At 44.3% G+C, this 18,287-nt stretch overlaps 1 protein-coding gene across 1 annotated transcript in view; it reads right to left on the bottom strand.

Moving 5' to 3' along the window:
• The window catches only part of SH3GL3 (SH3 domain containing GRB2 like 3, endophilin A3), a 45,711-nt gene extending 45,094 nt beyond the window's left edge, over positions 1-617 (bottom strand). Inside the window, exon 1 of the mRNA XM_069956617.1 lies at positions 422-617. Within this exon, the coding sequence (XP_069812718.1) occupies positions 422-466 (45 nt within the window). The 5' untranslated portion in view covers positions 467-617. The remainder of the gene's footprint in view (positions 1-421) is intronic.
• Between the last annotated feature and the right edge of the window lie 17,670 nt (positions 618-18,287).

Here is an 18,287-nt window from a genome sequence, read left to right as displayed (position 1 = left end):
CCATCCCTGCCGGCTGTTCCTGGAGAGGCTGTACATAAGGACCACGTCATCAGCTGACAACAAATACAACAATACACATCTGTGACTGTACATGTCCTCCTAGAGAACATGACAAGCAGCAGCTGGGTGTCCTCCATGATGGTAAGGGATGCCCCTAGACATGATGTATATGGCCGGCACAATGCACATCAGGGTATACTGACAGCCGTGAGCCTAGACAGTGCCCACTGTGACCTGCTGCATCCCCCTCCTGCCCCCAGCACATCCATCACACAGGAGCATGTCCCCCTCCAGCAGCAGTGCTGTACAGCGCTGTGTACACTGCCATCCAGCGCTCCATGGAGACAGCGTGGACACCTCCTTGCGTACATCCACAGACTACAGCCCACATCCTGCACGGTCCCCTCTGCTCCCAGCTTACCTGGCTGGCTTTATGGAACTGTTTCTTTAGTCCGGCCACCGACATCCTGTCATCAGCCTGTAGGTCAGCAGCCGTCAGTGTAACAATGGTTCAGCAGGCGGCGGTGTACACGGCGCTCAGCACTGAGGATCCCGCGGCTGACACCTCGGACAGGAGCGACGAGCGGAGGCAGCAGACGCCTTGTCCTCGGGGGAGACGCCCCTCAGCTCTGATTGGACCAGGCGGGATATGCAGATGAGATGGGTGTGGCCTACTGCTTGTAGTGATGATTATAGATGATGTTGTGAGAACGGAGCGTGCAAAGACTGGGCGTCACCTGTGTACAGTGTATGAGTGTGTATAGCTATAGCATCAGCTGGGGTATATATGTATACAGTGCTGTGTGTCAGCTGGGGTATATATGTATACAGTGCTGTGTGTCAGCTGGGGTATATATGTATACAGTGCTGTGTGTCAGCTGGGGTATATATTTATACAGTGCTGTGTGTCAGCTGGGGTATATATGTATACAGCTATACAGTGCTGTGTGTCATCAGCTGGGGTATATATGTATACAGCTATACAGTGCTGTGTGTCATCAGCTGGGGTATATATGTATACAGCTATACAGTGCTGTGTGTCATCAGCTGGGGTATATATGTATACAGTGCTGTGTGTCAGCTGGGGTATATACTATATATATGTGTATATGTATACAGCTATACAGTGCTGTGTGTCATCAGCTGGGGTATATATGTATACAGTGCTGTGTGTCAGCTGGGGTATATACTATATATATGTGTATATGTATACAGCTATACAGTGCTGTGTGTCATCAGCTGGGGTATATATGTATACAGCTATACAGTGTTGTGTGTCATCAGCTGGGGTATATATGTATACAGCAATACAGTGCTGTGTGTCAGCTGGGGTATATGTGTATACAGCTATACAGTGCTGTGTGTCATCAGCTGGAGTATATACTATATATGTGTATACAGCTATACAGTGCTGTGTGTCATCAGCTGGGGTATATATGTATACAGCTATACAGTGCTGTGTGTCATCAGCTGGGGTATATACTATATATATATATATATATATATATATATATATATATACACTACCGTTCAAAAGTTTGGGGTCCATTTGAAATGTGCTTATTTCTGAAGGAAAAGCACTGTACTTTTCAATGAAGATAACTTTAAACTAGTCCTAACTTTAAACAAATACACTCTATACATTGCTAATGTGGTAAATGACTATTCTAGCTGCAAATGTCTGGTTTTTGGTGCAATATCTACATAGGTGTATAGAGGCCCATTTCCAGCAACTATCACTCCAGTGTTCTAATGGTACAATGTGTTTGCTCATTGGCTCAGAAGGCTTATTGATAATTAGAAAACCCTTGTGCAATCATGTTCACACATCTGAAAACAGTCTAGCTCGTTACAGAAGCTACAAAACTGACCTTCCTTTGAGCAGATTGTGTTTCTGGAGCATCACATTTGTGGGGTCTATTAAACGCTTAAAATGGACAGAGAAAGAGAACTTTCATCTGAAACTCGACAGTCTATTCTTGTTCTTAAAAATGAAGGCTACTCCATGCGAGAAATTGCTAAGAAATTGAAGATTTCCTACAACGGTGTGTACTACTCCCTTCAGAGGCAGCACAAACAGGCTCTAACCAGAGTAGAAAAAGAAGTGGGAGGCCGCGTTGCACAACTAAGCAAGAAGATAAGCACATTAGAGTCTCTAGTTTGAGAAACAGACGCCTCACAGGTCCCCAACTGGCATCTTCATTAAATAGTACCCGCAAAACACTAGTGTCAACATCTACAGTGAAGAGGCGGCTGCCGGATTTTGGGCTTCAGGGCAGAGTGGCAAAAAAAAGCCATATCTGAGACTGGCCAATAAAAGAAAAAGATTAAGATGGGCAAAAGAACACAGACATTGGACAGAGGAAGACTGGAAAAAAGTGTTGTGGACGGATGAATCCAAGTTTGAGGTGTTTGGATCACAAAGAAGAACGTTTGTGAGACGGAGTGGATTGAAAGCACAGAAAGGATCTGTTCACATAATGTTGTAATTGAGTGGATGGCCGCCATTTAATGGCAAATATTTGCTGTTATCTTAAAACAACGGCTGCTATATAGAAATAATGGCAGTTACTTACTGTTATATGGCGGCCATCCACTCAATTTCAACATTGTGTGAACAGAGCCTTTCTGTGTTTTTAATCCACTCCTGGTTTTGGTTGCAATATGAGGACCAAATACTGCCTGAAATATACTGTGTGTGAACCCAGCCTAAAAGGGATTCTGAAAAAGGAAGGCTATCACTCAATTTTGCAACGCCATGCCATACCCAGTGGACAGCGCTTGATCGGAGCCAATTTCATCCTACAACAGGACAATGACCCAAAACACACCTCCAAACATGTTCATTCTTCAGCGCGGACAGAGCAGGAGCGCGCGCCTCCCATAGACTCCCATTATGAGTGGGAGGCTAACGGCATTCCGCTAGTTTTGCTCAGTGGGAACGGGGCCTAAGTGTGGACACATTATAGCAGCAGTGTGTACAGCTGAATGTAATGGCCCTATTTCACGGGTCGTTTAGAGAAGCAAGCTGAGAGCGCTCGTTTGCCCCTCATTCCTCGCTCGCTGCCGCGAGGGGCGGCGGGGGGGGGGGCTGCCCGGGTGATCGCTGATCGTCCTTTTCAACGGAGCGACGGCAGCAGATCGTTGCTGTATCAGTCGCTTGTTTTTCAACATGTTGGAAAACAAGCGACTGCAACGATCAGCCGACATGACTGATGTCGACTGATCATTGCACTCTATTCCACCGGACATTATCGTCCGTAGTGGCCGATATCGGCCGAATACGGACGATAATCGTTCCGTGGAATAGTCCTATTCCACGGAACGATAGTCGGCCAAATCCGGCCTATTCGGCCGATTATCACTCCATGGAATAGAGACAAAGATCAGCTGATGATCGTGTCATCGGCTGATTGTTTGTTTAGGTCCAAACCTAAAATCATCGGGTGGCCAACGATTTCACAAGCACCATACTTTACCTTTACATGTTGCAGGGCTTCTCCTGCGCTTCTTCTGCCTCCCGGTCTCGCCTGCAGCGGTCTGTCAGCTCAGACAGGCCACACCAAAGCTGCTGCTGCACGCGGGACTGGGAAGAAGAAGCGCAGGAGAAGCCCTGCAACATGTATAGGTAAAGTATGGTGTTTAAATAAGGGCTGCAAGGACCTCGGTAACAATGTGCCTGCAGCCCTCGCTAAACGATTATCAGGCCATGTAATAGGCCCAGTAAACGAGCACCGATCTAGTAGATCGGCGCTTGTTTACATTATTGATCGGGCCCCCATTGGCCCATGGAATAGGACCCTAAGTGCAGGCACATTATAGCAGGGATGGAGAGGATGGGAAACACAAGAGCTGACAAAGACTGCAGGGAGCATGAAGGAATGAGCAGGGCAGATGTGGGCACATACAAGCAGCACTCTCTGTCTGGGGAGAGAGAGGAGTTATAGTTATGGAGAGATTACCTCCACAGTCCTGTCCCCTGATGCAAGCCCCAGCCTGAAGTGGATCTGCTATGATTTGGAAGGTGAGGGAGACTTCCTGGGTCAGAGTACAGTGCTGTAGACCACCCTGTGCAGACCATGCCCCTCCTCCACTCGTGCTCCCAGTACAGGGAGCTCTTAAACCAAAGCGATGCTCTCAAACCAAGTCACAATTTTGAAAAACTGTGAGCTCTTCTTGCAAAATGCTCTTAATCCAAGTTACTCTTAAACCAAGGTACTGCATAAATATATATATATATATAAAATTTTATGTATTTCAGCCGCAGTGAGTTACTCCAGAGGAAAGCTTGAAAAGAATGGATGGAGATTTCCATAATCTTTCATTAAGATTAATCTCTATAGGAATAAATCCATTTGATTCTAATGTGAGTGTGTTCTATAATATCAGAAGCTCCAAAGCCAGCGGACGTCCTGCCTAACACTGTACACAGTCCCTTCAGCTGCACGGCCTCACACACTGGAGGGAGGCTGTAAATTGTGAACATACAAGAGATGTGAAACTTGAGGTACAGTAAGCCTCCACTAATAAGGTGCTGATCCAGATTGTGCATCTCACCATTGCTATAATCTGCTGATCTATCGGGCATAACTCTCTCTCTCCCTCTGTATATATATATATATATATATATATATATATATATATATATATTATTTTTTTATTCTACACAGCCTCAGTATGTGTCCCAGTTAGAAGAGAACGCCCCTTCTGTATTGTGACTTCTGACTCAGTGGGAGTCTGTCTGGACATTGTTAGACCCAGCTGCTATGCACCCCCCCCCCCAGTGATCACAGAGGCAGGATGCTGCGCTACTGTATCCATCCTTCTCACAAAGAGCTCACTGAGTGATAGCTAGGATCTATTCACAAAGTATGAGTGGAGCCGATGAAGGTTCCATCATTGGAACTGTATGTGATGTTCTGCCTTCTACATTGCTTTTACTATGAACAAAAGGTGATCAATTGCTAATCCCTAAGGACAATGGCCCAGATATATCAATCTGTCTATAACCAAATCTGTCTAATTTTGCCCATAGCAACCAATCACAGATCATGTCATATGTTCCGAACACTGATCAGCAGGGTGCACAGAGCAGTATACTGAAACGTCATTTAATTTTACTAATGTCGGCCCATAGAACTTTTTTGTTGTTTCATACAGCAAAATGCTTGCACTTACTACAAGGTTGCTTTGGACTGTAACCACAGAGAATCACTAATGTGAGAGTACAACATGCAATGTGCTTATAATATTTATCAGCTGGTTAAACAAATCTAACCTGCTGATATCGCCTTTTGTGCACAGCACGCTGAGGGGGGAAGGTGAGTTTTTGACCTTCATCCTCATTGCCCTTCCTGTGCAGTAAGAAGTTAGATCCTAACTACTAATGCTATTCGGGTGGTTTGGAGCACTGGGGGCAGGACTACCACCCCTGAGCACCGATTAGCTCGTGGCCAGCCCGCCTCTTTTATTAAGAATCAACGGAGCTGTCCGGGGGCGAATTGGGCTGTGGGGGGGGGGGGGGTAGTCCTGCCCCCAGTGCTCCAAACCGCCCGATTAGTATAGGGATCCAACTACTAACTGCATGTGAATGGTGCCGAGGATGAAGGTAAAAAATCTCTTTAATCTATTGTAGCAGCATTAAAATTTCATTGGGCATGCTGTAACTGTGTTACAATGGTGTCATATGTGTGTGCCAATAGAACCTAATGCCCATACCTAGGGCAAAAGGGTATATACTTATATGCTCAGCCAGAATACCTTAGGATACCACAGCCCCAAGTGTATTGGGGGGAAAAAACAAACAGTCAACTGCACAGTTTATTACAACTGTACACAGAAAACAAGTAAGAAAGTCAGTAAAGAGGGAGAGGACTCTACAGACTTTACAATTCACATCAGCACTACTGGCTTGGTTAGCAGTTGTGCACTGCATGACACATTATGGCTACAGAATGGTTAGAAAGAAATGGCTGTTCTGCCAGGAGGACAACAATGTATTAATCACATTGTCCATATTGTGCTGTTACATTTCTGCAGTGTGAGTGACATATGTGTCATGTGAACACTATGTAAGAGACAGGCGCTGTCTGTGAGGAGCATGTGTGATGAACGGCATGTAAGCAGTGTGTGAGGGACATTTTTATGACAAATGAGAATGACACATTCATATGGTGAGCTCAGCCTGACAAGTGTTTACTTTGTAAAGGATGGCTGTCATCTAGAGCCTGGTCATTGAGCAAAGAGGGGTCGTAACTACATTTAATAAGAGGAAAAAGGCTTTTACATTATTAGGGTCAAGAAATATGGATAGGGGGCTGAGACTTATTTAGATTAAGAAAAACCTGGTGGTTAAAACATTGCTTGTTTATGGATGCCATGATGGAATAAAGCAGTATTCTTGAATTTACACCTACATTGGATGCTATTACCTTCTTTCTACTTTATGTAGAACCTGGACAGTAGCTGCCTAAGGTGGCCATAAACATTAGATGAAGACCAAACCCATTAATATCTGGGAGACTGACCCACTGTATGGGAAGGTCCTGACTTTCATTCAGTAGCAGATTGGGGCAAGGAAAGTTGGGCATCTTGGGTTTAAACATGGCAGATAAGCTGCCACCAAAATGGTCTGGCATTGGCTTAGGGCCCTATTCCTTGGAGCGATTATCACTCGGTGAAATAGAGAAAACGATCAGCCAATGATCGTGTCATCAGCTGATCATTTATTTAGGCCCAGACCTAAAATTATCGGTCACCCACCGCACATCGCTACGTGGAATAGCGGTGCGTGGTGGGCAACTGACGATTTGAGAAGCAGCAGCATACATTATCTTGCAGGGCTTCTCCTTCGCTCCGTCTTCCTCCCCGGGTCCCACAGCACAGCATCAGCTCCGGAGCTGCATGACTGAGCTGTCAGACCACTCAGCCAATCACTGGCCAAAGCCAGGGAGGAAGACGGAGCGCAGGAGAAGCCCTACAAGGTAATGTATGGTGCTAGGGCTGCAAGGACATCTGGCCCGTGGAATAGACCCAGTAAACGAGCGCCGATATAGCAGATCGGCGCTCGTTAACATCGTTGATCGGGCCCATGGAATAGGGCCCTTACTCCCTCTCTCTGCTGAGAATACATACATGATTGCCTGGGCTAAATGTGCAAGTGTATGGGAGTGTTTGGGGGTAAAAGCTTTGTGAAGCGCATGGTGGCTACCTTTAGCTCTGCAAGGCTGACAGTCTTCCAATACTATATATGAAATATTATTATTATTATTAGTAGTAGTAGTAGTAGTAGTATTAATTAGAGATGATCAAATTTACAGTAGGAACGAAGTGAACGAAGTCAGTCTGCGGGGCTTTGTGTGAACCCGAGGAGGAGCGGCACAGAGGGAAGTTCACTTTAAAACCCTGCAGCGTGATGAGCGGAATACAGAAAGAAACTAAGCACTTTGCTTCCTTCCTCTGTAGATTTGCTCATCCCTAGATTAATCATGTTAGCACTACTCTCTCTGAAAGCCACAAAGATGACCCATTGTAGTCAAAACCCTTAAAAAAACCCTGCAGAGCCAACATAAGTCAAGGTGACATGGCTCTTTCCTTTATTTTAAGTACCAGAATAGTCACAGAGAAGCGACCCCTAATTTTGGACACTGATGGCATATACTAGCAATCAGTGGCGTAGCTACCATGGAGACCACGCAACCGATATGGAGCTTGTGCTGACAAAGCGTGGCCTGTCTCCATAGTGCTACCATGCTGACAGTCTCTTAGCGGACACTTGACAGCACCCCAAAGCACGACCCCCCACAGTTTTTTTGCTATGGGGCCCCATGAATCTTAGCTATGCCCCTCCTAGCAATATTCCGTAATGCCTGTTTAGAGACAACACCCTTCATGGTATAAGGCTTTTGTGCAAGAAATAGGAAGGGTAAGGCTAAAGTTCACATCTCTATGTTGGCTAAAGTACATATTGGAAACCCTGGAGATTGGGTTGCTGATGTATACCACAGTGTGTTCCCATTACATCCATTTATTTGTACCAAACGTAGTGTAAAGTAACTATGTTCGGCACATTTTAGATTGGATACAAATATTTCAGAATTTGCTAAAGACAAAAGTTCTGTGAAGATTGGGGGAGATTTTATAAAATGAGAGCAAAGTAAACTGGCGTAGAGGTAATGCCTATTATTTTCATTTGCCAAAGACATATTACATATATTACAGAATAGCCCTGATATGTTTAGTACTAGTGTGAAGTTATAATAATGATTCATAAAGAATACACAATATATTGTAATTTCACAGAGGTATAATATCTATGGTATGACTTGTAGTCTCGGTTATCCCTGCACAGAAGATTCTGATGGTGTGTTCTTCTCAGTCACTACCTGTAAGGATGCTCGGTGTGCTGCGTGGGTGGAAGACAGGAGAAGCCATTAATGAGGAGATCCAGGGAACATATCAATGAAGCTTAGTCTTGTCCTTTTCTCCTATGCTAAGTGCGGCAGACACACATCAATCAATGCTTTCCATTTCATAATCTAATTCCTTAGCAATGGGCATTACCACTGCCATGGCTGTTATCTCACATCATACACTTACAACAATAAGATGGAGCATACTTCCATGACTGATGCTGGGGCCTTTTTGCTGGAGTGCTTTGTACTCAAAATCTCAAATAGACCTGTAATAATTATAACAGCAGCATTGTGATTGGCTCCATGTAGGGTGCAGTAGGTTTTATTCTATGGTGCAGAACATAAAAACAACCTGAAATATAAATGACCAAGAAGAAAGTAATCTGCAGCATTTATGCTATGTGTGACCCTACCCTATTGGGTGCAATTTTTTTTTTTTTTAACAAACATAGTTGAATGCTCCAAGTACTTTACAGGAGTAAAATCCAGGGAGCCTTCTTGTGCAGAAAGATATCACTGATTTCTGTTAGTATTGTTACCTAATAGTGCCACCTAGCTGTTAGCTTGGGTATATAAGAACATGAATATTTGCCTGTTATACATTTATCACATTAATATAAAACATAGTAGCTGACATGGTCTATGTACAAAGTTTCAGAGCTCTCAGATAGTGTGGTTGTAACACAATAAATACAATATGGACAGATAAAAATATAAATTAACAAAATGCACATGTAATATGACTTAATAGAAACCATAAATGACAGCTGCACAGTTAGCTTGTTGAACCCAGACATTAGAATCATGCTCTTCCTTTCCTCTTAGCATTTCAAGTCTTGCTCCTTATCTCAGTATCCTTGACCTCCTCCCACGCCTATTTACAACGGTACAAGACTTTATATTAGTTGAGATAATAACCCTTTAAGAACTCTTTAACTTCTATAGTTAATCTCATAGGACTCATCAAGTTAAATACTTTTGCAAATACAGTGGTGCCTTGGATTACGAGCATAATTCGTTCCGGGACCGCGCTTGTAATCCAAATCACTCTTAAACCAAAGCAAATTTTCTCATAAGAAATCAATGAAATCCAGACAATTGGTTCCACACCCCAAAAATAATAATTTTTAATTCTCAATAACATGGAAAACTACAGAAACAAAGATTTAAAAACAGGTGAATATGTGATATTATAAGTTACTGTACAGTATAGCAATCAGCATGTGGAGTAGAATGTATAGTAAGAGCATAACCCTGATAACACAGCAGCAGTTTGTAGATACAGGATGGAACTGCAGCTCCCCATAATGCAGTAGTGTAGTACAACGGGCTAGAACAGAGAAGCAGGGCTGCTGTCAGAGGTCTGTGTGGTCACATGACAGTAATGGGGAAGGGGGGGGCGGGTGTTCAGTATGGACCAATCAGGAAGTAAGAATCACAGGAGGACAGTGACAGAAACTTTTCTACACAGCAGATTCCACTGTACATTCATTTAGCAAACGTGTCTCCTTTCCCTATGCTGCTTTTTCCTTCCGATTGTTGACAGCTCATTGTCTAGGTGGTGTAGCTGGTGTGTATGTATATATATATATATACATATATACATACAGTGGTACCTTTGTTACTTGGATTGAGAGCATTTTGCAAGAAGAGCTCACCTGTACTGGGTGGGAGGGGGAGTGGAGGAGGGGCATGGTCTGCATAGCGGGGTCTACAGCCCTGTACTCTGACCCACGAAGTCTCCCTTACCTTCCAAATCATAGCAGATCCCCTTCAGGCTGGGGCTTGCATCAGGGGACAGGACTGTGGAGGTAATCTGTTTATAGCTGTAACTGTATAGCTCTATGTACCCATATACGCCCTGCTCATTCCTTGATGCTCCCTGCAGTCTCTGTCAGCTCTTGTGATTTCCATCCTTTCCATTTTTGCTATAATCTGCCTGCACCCGGTACAGGGAGCTCTTAAACTAAAGCAATGCTTTTAAACCAAGTCACAACTTTGAAAAACTTTGAGCTCTTAAAGCCAAACGCTCTCAAACCAAGTTACGCTTAAACCAAGGTACCACTGTTTATATATATATATATATATATATATATATATATATATATATATAGAGTTACATAGCTACATTATTTATCAGTCTGACCACTGCTTTTAGAGCATAGTAGTGGTTAGTAACCTAGACCACAAGCTGTCCACAATGGGAGGGGAAGAGCAGCCATATCAGTAGGAGAAGGCATGTTTTCTAAATGATTGTATTTGCAAAAATATAACACTATGTTAGGCTATGTTCTCACTATGTATAAACTACGGACAATGTTTTAAATGAAAAATTGCATTGAAGTCTATGGACAACGGCTGGAAATAAGTGACATGAACATTATTTCAATAGCCATAGACAAACAATGGCCATTGTTCAATACATTGTGTGAAACAACTACTTTTGTTTGCATTGACTTCAATGCAAATCATTGCATTTTGAAAAGAACGGCCGTTGTTTTAAATGACTGTTCTTTTCCTAAAAAGTATGGTGTGTGAACATAGCCTAAACATCTATAACTGATATAGGCTATGTTCAGACGCAGTATTAGACCGGCCGTTCCATGACCGGGCCGGATCATGGAACGGCCGGTCTCTGAAAAGATCATCCCGGCCCGTACTGCAGTACCGGTCGGATAATCTTTATGGCCGCAGAGTTCTGATGCGGGTGCATCCGTGTGGGTCCGCATCAGAATTTCCCTCAGCACATTATGGAGCGAGCGTCCGGAGCCACTCGCTCCATAGTGTGCACTGACAGGGTTTTCTGCGGCCGCTATTTAATGAATAGCGTATACTGTATACAGTGTATACACTCTGACCGGGATCCCATAGACGGAGAGGTAACGTATATTTTCGTAATAATCACGGCTGTTGTACAACGGCCATGATGTTACGAAAATATACGTTGTGTGAACAAAGCCATACTGTGTAAAATTTGCAGAGCTTATAGTTTGCAGAAAATGTCACATTTGTTTATGTATGGCAAATACACTTCCCGAATTAACACTTTTAAAGGGTTCTGTTCACTAGCTTTATGAATAGGGTTCATGTATGGAACTCAGATGCAGGTACCCTCAGGTTTACACTCACACCAAGGCCCAATTTAGAGCTTCTGTCAGAAAATCTATTCGGCGCATTGAAACTAAGCTGTATAGTCTGTTCAAGAATGGACATTAACAGATGCAGACCTACTCCATGAAAGATCCCATTGACTTCAAAAGGTCCATTGGGTTTCTATCTGGTGTGGTGTCTGTTTATTCAGCAGAATTTGAGCTGGCAAAAAATTACTCCTTGCTGTTCTTTGGCCTGCTCAGAACCTTCAAAATACACAGAGCTTGTGATAGAGCACCAAAATGGAAGCAAGACCATGATGTTCTTTCTCCTAGTGAATAGCTATGAGCAGCCACAACAGCTAGGACCTCCGCTGGTCCATGCAACAAGTTAAATACAAACGTAATAAAGTGAACATCCTTTCCTGCACTATTGTAATTTTTTATTATAATTTCAGGTAAGAGAGCAGTGATACATATGGTATCATTGCTCACTATAGTATCGGGACAGGATTTGCTCCAGTAAGCAGTGGCAAGTCTACACCAAAATCCGGAAATTCTCTGCAAAATCCTGTAGATTTTCAACTGTGGCACCTGCTATATTAAAAATCACCTGTAGATGGCAGGATAAAATCAGGATTTCAAAGCCACATGAGTATACCGTAGTAGATAATAGCTGCCTACAAGGCTAGCTTTACATTGCCTTAAAATCCTCCAGCCGCCAAATGTTAGCTAGAAATCAATGGAAGTTTATAATTTGCTTCATACATTTGGCTTCTTTTGGGGTGGTGTTTTTCTCTCCTCTCTGGCGCTTTTGAGGCTCTTTGGCATTATTGTCAAATTGCAGCATGCTGAGGGTGTGGAGGAGTATTTTTTTTTTTTGCCAACTCAGGTGCTATTTGTCTCGTCGACTTCAATGGGAATATTCTGGTTGTCTCAAAAACACCATTGCTGTGAGTATGGCGTTTTTTTCTGGCATTTTTGTCACCCTTTGTGGTCCAGCAGCTAGGTCATGTAATGGCAGAGGAAAAAAAGTTCAGCACACAGAAACGTCTAAACCACAAACAAGTTCATTCACACATAACGTCAAAAATGCCAGAAAAATGTAAATGCATGAAAAAAAATGGCATGCGCTGCATATGATTTTTTTCCGGTGAAAAAGTGTGTGTGAGGGCACTCTAAGGGTACGTTCACACTTACCGGATCTGCAGCATATTTTCTGCTGCGGATTCGCAGCAGATTTCATTTAAATAACTGAACACAGCATCAAATCTGCACCATCAAATCTGCTGCGGATCTGCTGAAGATCTGCTGCGGATCCTGTAGGTGTGAACGCACCCTAAAAGTAGTTTATTTTTTTTTTAATCAGATGATTTAAAGCACACCTGCAGGTATGAGGTGCACGCCTCTCAGTACAGCTGGCTGGCCGCTGGGCGCAGGCATTGCTCAGAAATCTACACCTGCTCTGGCTGCACAAGCTGTGGTCCCAGCACAATTACACACCACTTACACTGTCATTACATATGAGAAGACTGTCTGTGCTGCAGCACAGTGTAGCAGAGCAAGCGGGGATAACTCTCAAACTTTACGATGGACAAAAGAGGATAGAGCATACAACAGCGCTAGTGATATGTAACTGTGAAGGTATCAGGGCTTATGAAGCCCTGCAGTTCCCGACACAGCCATTGGAGGCAGCCAAAAGTCAGTATCTTTTGTAACTGCTGCTACTCAAGGTAAAAATGTTAAAAATAAATAAATAAAAGTGATACATGCATTACCAGACTTAAAAATAAATGTTCACACATTGCTTGTGAAAGTCAAAGGAGAACTTTGTTGTGAGTCCATAAATGAAGACCACTGATTCCTGGAGGGAAAGGGTAATGGCCCCTTATTTACTGGAGATTATGTACTGGATCAAAAAATCTATAAAAGGTCCTGGGTGAGTCAATTTGCACATAATTCCTCACTTAGTGCAGTGACTCCAAATGGCAATATAACCGACATATAACAGCCAAGGATGGGATCTGTCCCGGCGCTTGGCACTGTGTACACAGATCCATATTATCCAGTTATGCTTAGGAGCTATTGCTCACTCCGTAAAACTGACTGGTTCATAAAACTTAAACTGATGGAAAATCAGGCCTTACTCTATATTCTACACAATGGCAGCTACCATAATGACATTTTTGTAGAGCTGGGTTTGCCAATGCACTACATTTTGTGATGTTGGCATTTGGTTTTCACAAAATGTAATTGGCTCTATTCCTGCATGTTAACCCATTGAGCTCTATCACAATGCACAAAATATTGTATATAAAATTAACATCGAAAAATACTTTTATTCTCCTGTCCAAAGAGTGAAAATGGCATTCCCAAACTCCTGAGGTGCCGTTGCCTGTTGTGCCTCTTCACTCCCCCTCCCATCCCTAATGTATGCTAGGTGTTGAAATGGTTCTGCAGGGATATTAGAACATGGGGTTAAGTTATTGCAGCTAATGTAAATTAGATGGAGATAAGATGTAGTGGACAGGATAAAATATTGACATTAATGCAAATTAGATGGAGGTACTGACATGCCCAGGCACCCCTATCATATCTCATAGATCTGGGGAATGTAAACCAACTTTTGACTATATGACCCTTGTTCACTGACCTGTTGACAGCATTCTTTTACCATAGGATAAATGCTTCCATGAAGGGATGAACTTGGTTGGGGCAGTTCTTAATTAGGGTGCCTTCACACCTACCGGATCCACAGCGGATCTCACTTCTGCGGATTCGAAGCGAGAACCGCTGCGGATCCGGTATCAATTCACCCCTATGATAGCACATATTCGCAGCGGGATTAACATCCCGCTGTGAATATGTGCTTTAACTCCCTGGTGCCCGCAGCCCTGCCGTCGCATCCCCCATCCCCGGCAGCAGCACATCCCCCCCATCCCGGCCACATCCCCCCTGCTCGGCGGCGCGGCTGCAGTGAGGCTCCGGTCCCGCTTAGCTGATCTGAGCGGGTTCGGAGCCGGCAGCCTCACTGCAGCCGCGTCGCCAAGCAGGTACTGTATGCTCTCGTTGGCAGCGGGCTGGGGGTGGGCTGATGGGGGGATGTGGCCGGGATGGGGGGGATGCGCCGGGGATGCGACGACGGGGCTGCGGGCACCAGGGAGTTAAAGCACATATTCACAGCGGGATGTCAATCCCGCTGCGAATATGTGCTATCATAGGGGTGAATTGATACCGGATCCGCAGCGGTTCTCGCTTCGAATCCGCAGAAGTGAGATCCGCTGTGGATCCGGTAGGTGTGAAGGCACCCTAATTAAGAACTGCCCCAACCAAGTTCATAACTTCATGGAAGCATTTATCCTATGGTAAAAGAATGCTGTCAACAGGTCAGTGAACAAGGGTCATATAGTCAAAAGTTGGTTTACATTCCCCAGATCTATGAGATATGATAGGGGTGCCTGGGCATGTCAGTACCTCCATCTAATTTGCATTAATGTCAATATTTTATCCTGTCCACTACATCTTATCTCCATCTAATTTACATTAGCTGCAATAACTTAACCCCATGTTCTAATATCCCTGCAGAACCATTTCAACACCTAGCATACATTAGGGATGGGAGGGGGAGTGAAGAGGCACAACAGGCAACGGCACCTCAGGAGTTTGGGAATGCCATTTTCACTCTTTGGACAGGAGAATAAAAGTATTTTTCGATGTTAATTTTATATACAATATTTTGTGCATTGTGATAGAGCTCAATGGGTTAACATGCAGGAATAGAGCCAATTACATTTTGTGAAAACCAAATGCCAACATCACAAAATGTAGTGCATTGGCAAACCCAGCTCTACAAAAATGTCATTATGGTAGCTGCCATTGTGTAGAATATAGAGTAAGGCCTGATTTTCCATCAGTTTAAGTTTTATGAACCAGTCAGTTTTACGGAGTGAGCAATAGCTCCTAAGCATAACTGGGTAATATGGATCTGTGTACACAGTGCCAAGCGCCGGGACAGATCCCATCCTTGGCTGTTATATGTCGGTTATATTGCCATTTGGAGTCACTGCACTAAGTGAGGAATTATGTGCAAATTGACTCACCCAGGACCTTTTATAGATTTTTTGATCCAGTACATAATCTCCAGTAAATAAGGGGCCATTACCCTTTCCCTCCAGGAATCAGTGGTCTTCATTTATGGACTCACAACAAAGTTCTCCTTTGACTTTCACAAGCAATGTGTGAACATTTATTTTTAAGTCTGGTAATGCATGTATCACTTTTATTTATTTATTTTTAACATTTTTACCTTGAGTAGCAGCAGTTACAAAAGATACTGACCCTTGGCTGCCTCCAATGGCTGTGTCGGGAACTGCAGGGCTTCATAAGCCCTGATACCTTCACAGTTACATATCACTAGCGCTGTTGTATGCTCTATCCTCTTTTGTCCATCGTAAAGTTTGAGAGTTATCCCCGCTTGCTCTGCTACACTGTGCTGCAGCACAGACAGTCTTCTCATACGTAATGACAGTGTAAGTGGTGTGTAATTGTGCTGGGACCACAGCTTGTGCAGCCAGAGCAGGTGTAGATTTCTGAGCAATACCTGCGCCCAGCGGCCAGCCAGCTGTACTGAGAGGCGTGCACCTGTGAATATGTGCTTTAACTCCCTGGTGCCCGCAGCCCCGTCGTCGCATCCCCGTCGCATCCCCCCCATCCCGGCCACATCCCCCCATCAGCCCACCCCCAGCCCGCTGCCAACGAGAGCATACAGTACCTGCTTGGCGACGCGGCTGCAGTGAGGCTGCCGGCTCCGAACCCGCTCAGATCAGCTGAGCGGGACCGGAGCCTCACTGCAGCCGCGCCGCCGAGCAGGGGGGATGTGGCCGGGATGGGGGGGATGTGCTGCTGCCGGGGATGGGGGATGCGACGGCGGGGCTGCGGGCACCAGGGAGTTAAAGCACATATTCACAGCGGGATGTTAATCCCGCTGCGAATATGTGCTATCATAGGGGTGAATTGATACCGGATCCGCAGCGGTTCTCGCTTCGAATCCGCAGAAGTGAGATCCGCTGTGGATCCGGTAGGTGTGAAGGCACCCTTAAAGGGGTTGTTCACCTAAAAGCTAAAAAATGAAATGCTAGTTACATATTTTTCTAAAAGCTGATGTATAACCAAGATGGCGACGGCCAGGAAAATACATTTCTCTTCATTCATCTCCCTGTGCTGCATAACAGCAATTGTTTACTGGGAGGTGTAGAGTTTAGGTTTAGATCTCTGCTTGCTAACTGCGAATGAAAACATTCTAGTTCCATCCAGACTCTAAGAACATCTATAACACTTACAATATACAGAGCTGAGACACAAAGACAGGTACATATGCCTGCATACACTGACAGCAAGCAGAGATAAAACTATAAAGTTTGATATTACAGAGACCTATGCTCAGGGACACATGTAAGTCTATGGAAGCATCACTTTCATTACCAGTGGACAGGTGCAGATGATGTCTCCTGGGTCCCGGATTACCAAGTCAATAGACAGCGAATGGTACTTTTACACAGATCGATAATTCGCCCAATCGCACGATTAATGATTTCGAAGTAACGATTTTTTTTTATAACGATCAGCATTTAGACAGAACGATATATCGTACAGAAAAATCATTTTGCGATCGTTTTGCGATCGCTTAAGCCTATCTCGCACATAGGTTAAATCGGTGAAAGACTGTTTACACGGAACAATCTGCGATTTTTTTTTGCGAACGACCAACGATGATTTGAGAACATGTTGAAAGATCAAAATGAACGATTTCTCGCTCATCGTTTGATCGTTTGCAGCGTTTACACGTACGATTATCGTTCGAATTCGATCGTTATTGTGCAAATTCGAACGATAATCGTTTCGTGTAAAAGGACCATAAGCCGGCCCCCAGAGAGGATATCACATGTCCTGTGTCTGCAAAAGGAAGGGGGAAGAGGGAGCAGCATGTTGTCAGAGTGGACACGGAGAAGATGAATTTAGACATCCAAAGCAGGTAAAAATTAGAAAAAAAACAGGGAAAGGGTGCAAGATACAATAGGCTTTACATGTATATTAGACATAGGGTGGTATTGGGAAGGGGGAATGTTAAGAATATTGTTTTTGTTAAACACTATTAGCCCTTCTGTCCAATTGCCATCCACAGTTATCAGAGTAAAACAGTCCACACACCGGTATGCCAGCTCCACCAACCTGAACTGTTGACACTTGACAGGAAGGGTTCACCAATTCATACCGCTTGCACCAAAGTCTTAACATCCTAGACCTGGAATTGGCCATCTGCTGTTATAGCTCATCCATGCTAAATAATGACAAGTTGGGAGCATGTTAGTTGGAGCAGCAGACTGTGCCTCACCAGGGGGCTATGGAATGTTTTTCTTTTTTACGCCATGGGCAGAATACCCCTTTAGGGTGCGTTCACACCTACAGGATCCGCAGCAGATCCGCAGCAGATTTGATGGTGCAGATTTGATGCTGTGTTCAGTTATTTAAATGAAATGAAAAATATGCTGCGGATCCGGTAAGTGGAAACGTACCCTTAGGGTATATTCACACGAACGGGCTCGCAGCGAGATTCTCGCTGCGAGCCCGGCAGGTCCTGTCCTGGCAGTTCCCATACACTACATACTTGCTGCGGTCTAAACGACCGCAGCGAGTATGTAATTATACCGCCCTTAACCCCTTCTGCTCCCGGCCGGCTTCCCCGCTGTAAGCATACTTTACCTGTCCTTGCTGCACGGGTCCGGCG

Source organism: Dendropsophus ebraccatus, chromosome 1, assembly GCF_027789765.1.
Source record: "Dendropsophus ebraccatus isolate aDenEbr1 chromosome 1, aDenEbr1.pat, whole genome shotgun sequence".
NCBI lineage: Eukaryota > Metazoa > Chordata > Amphibia > Anura > Hylidae > Dendropsophus > Dendropsophus ebraccatus.
The sequence above is the reverse complement of the archived record's forward strand: the minus strand, read 5'-3'. Positions and strand labels throughout refer to the sequence as shown.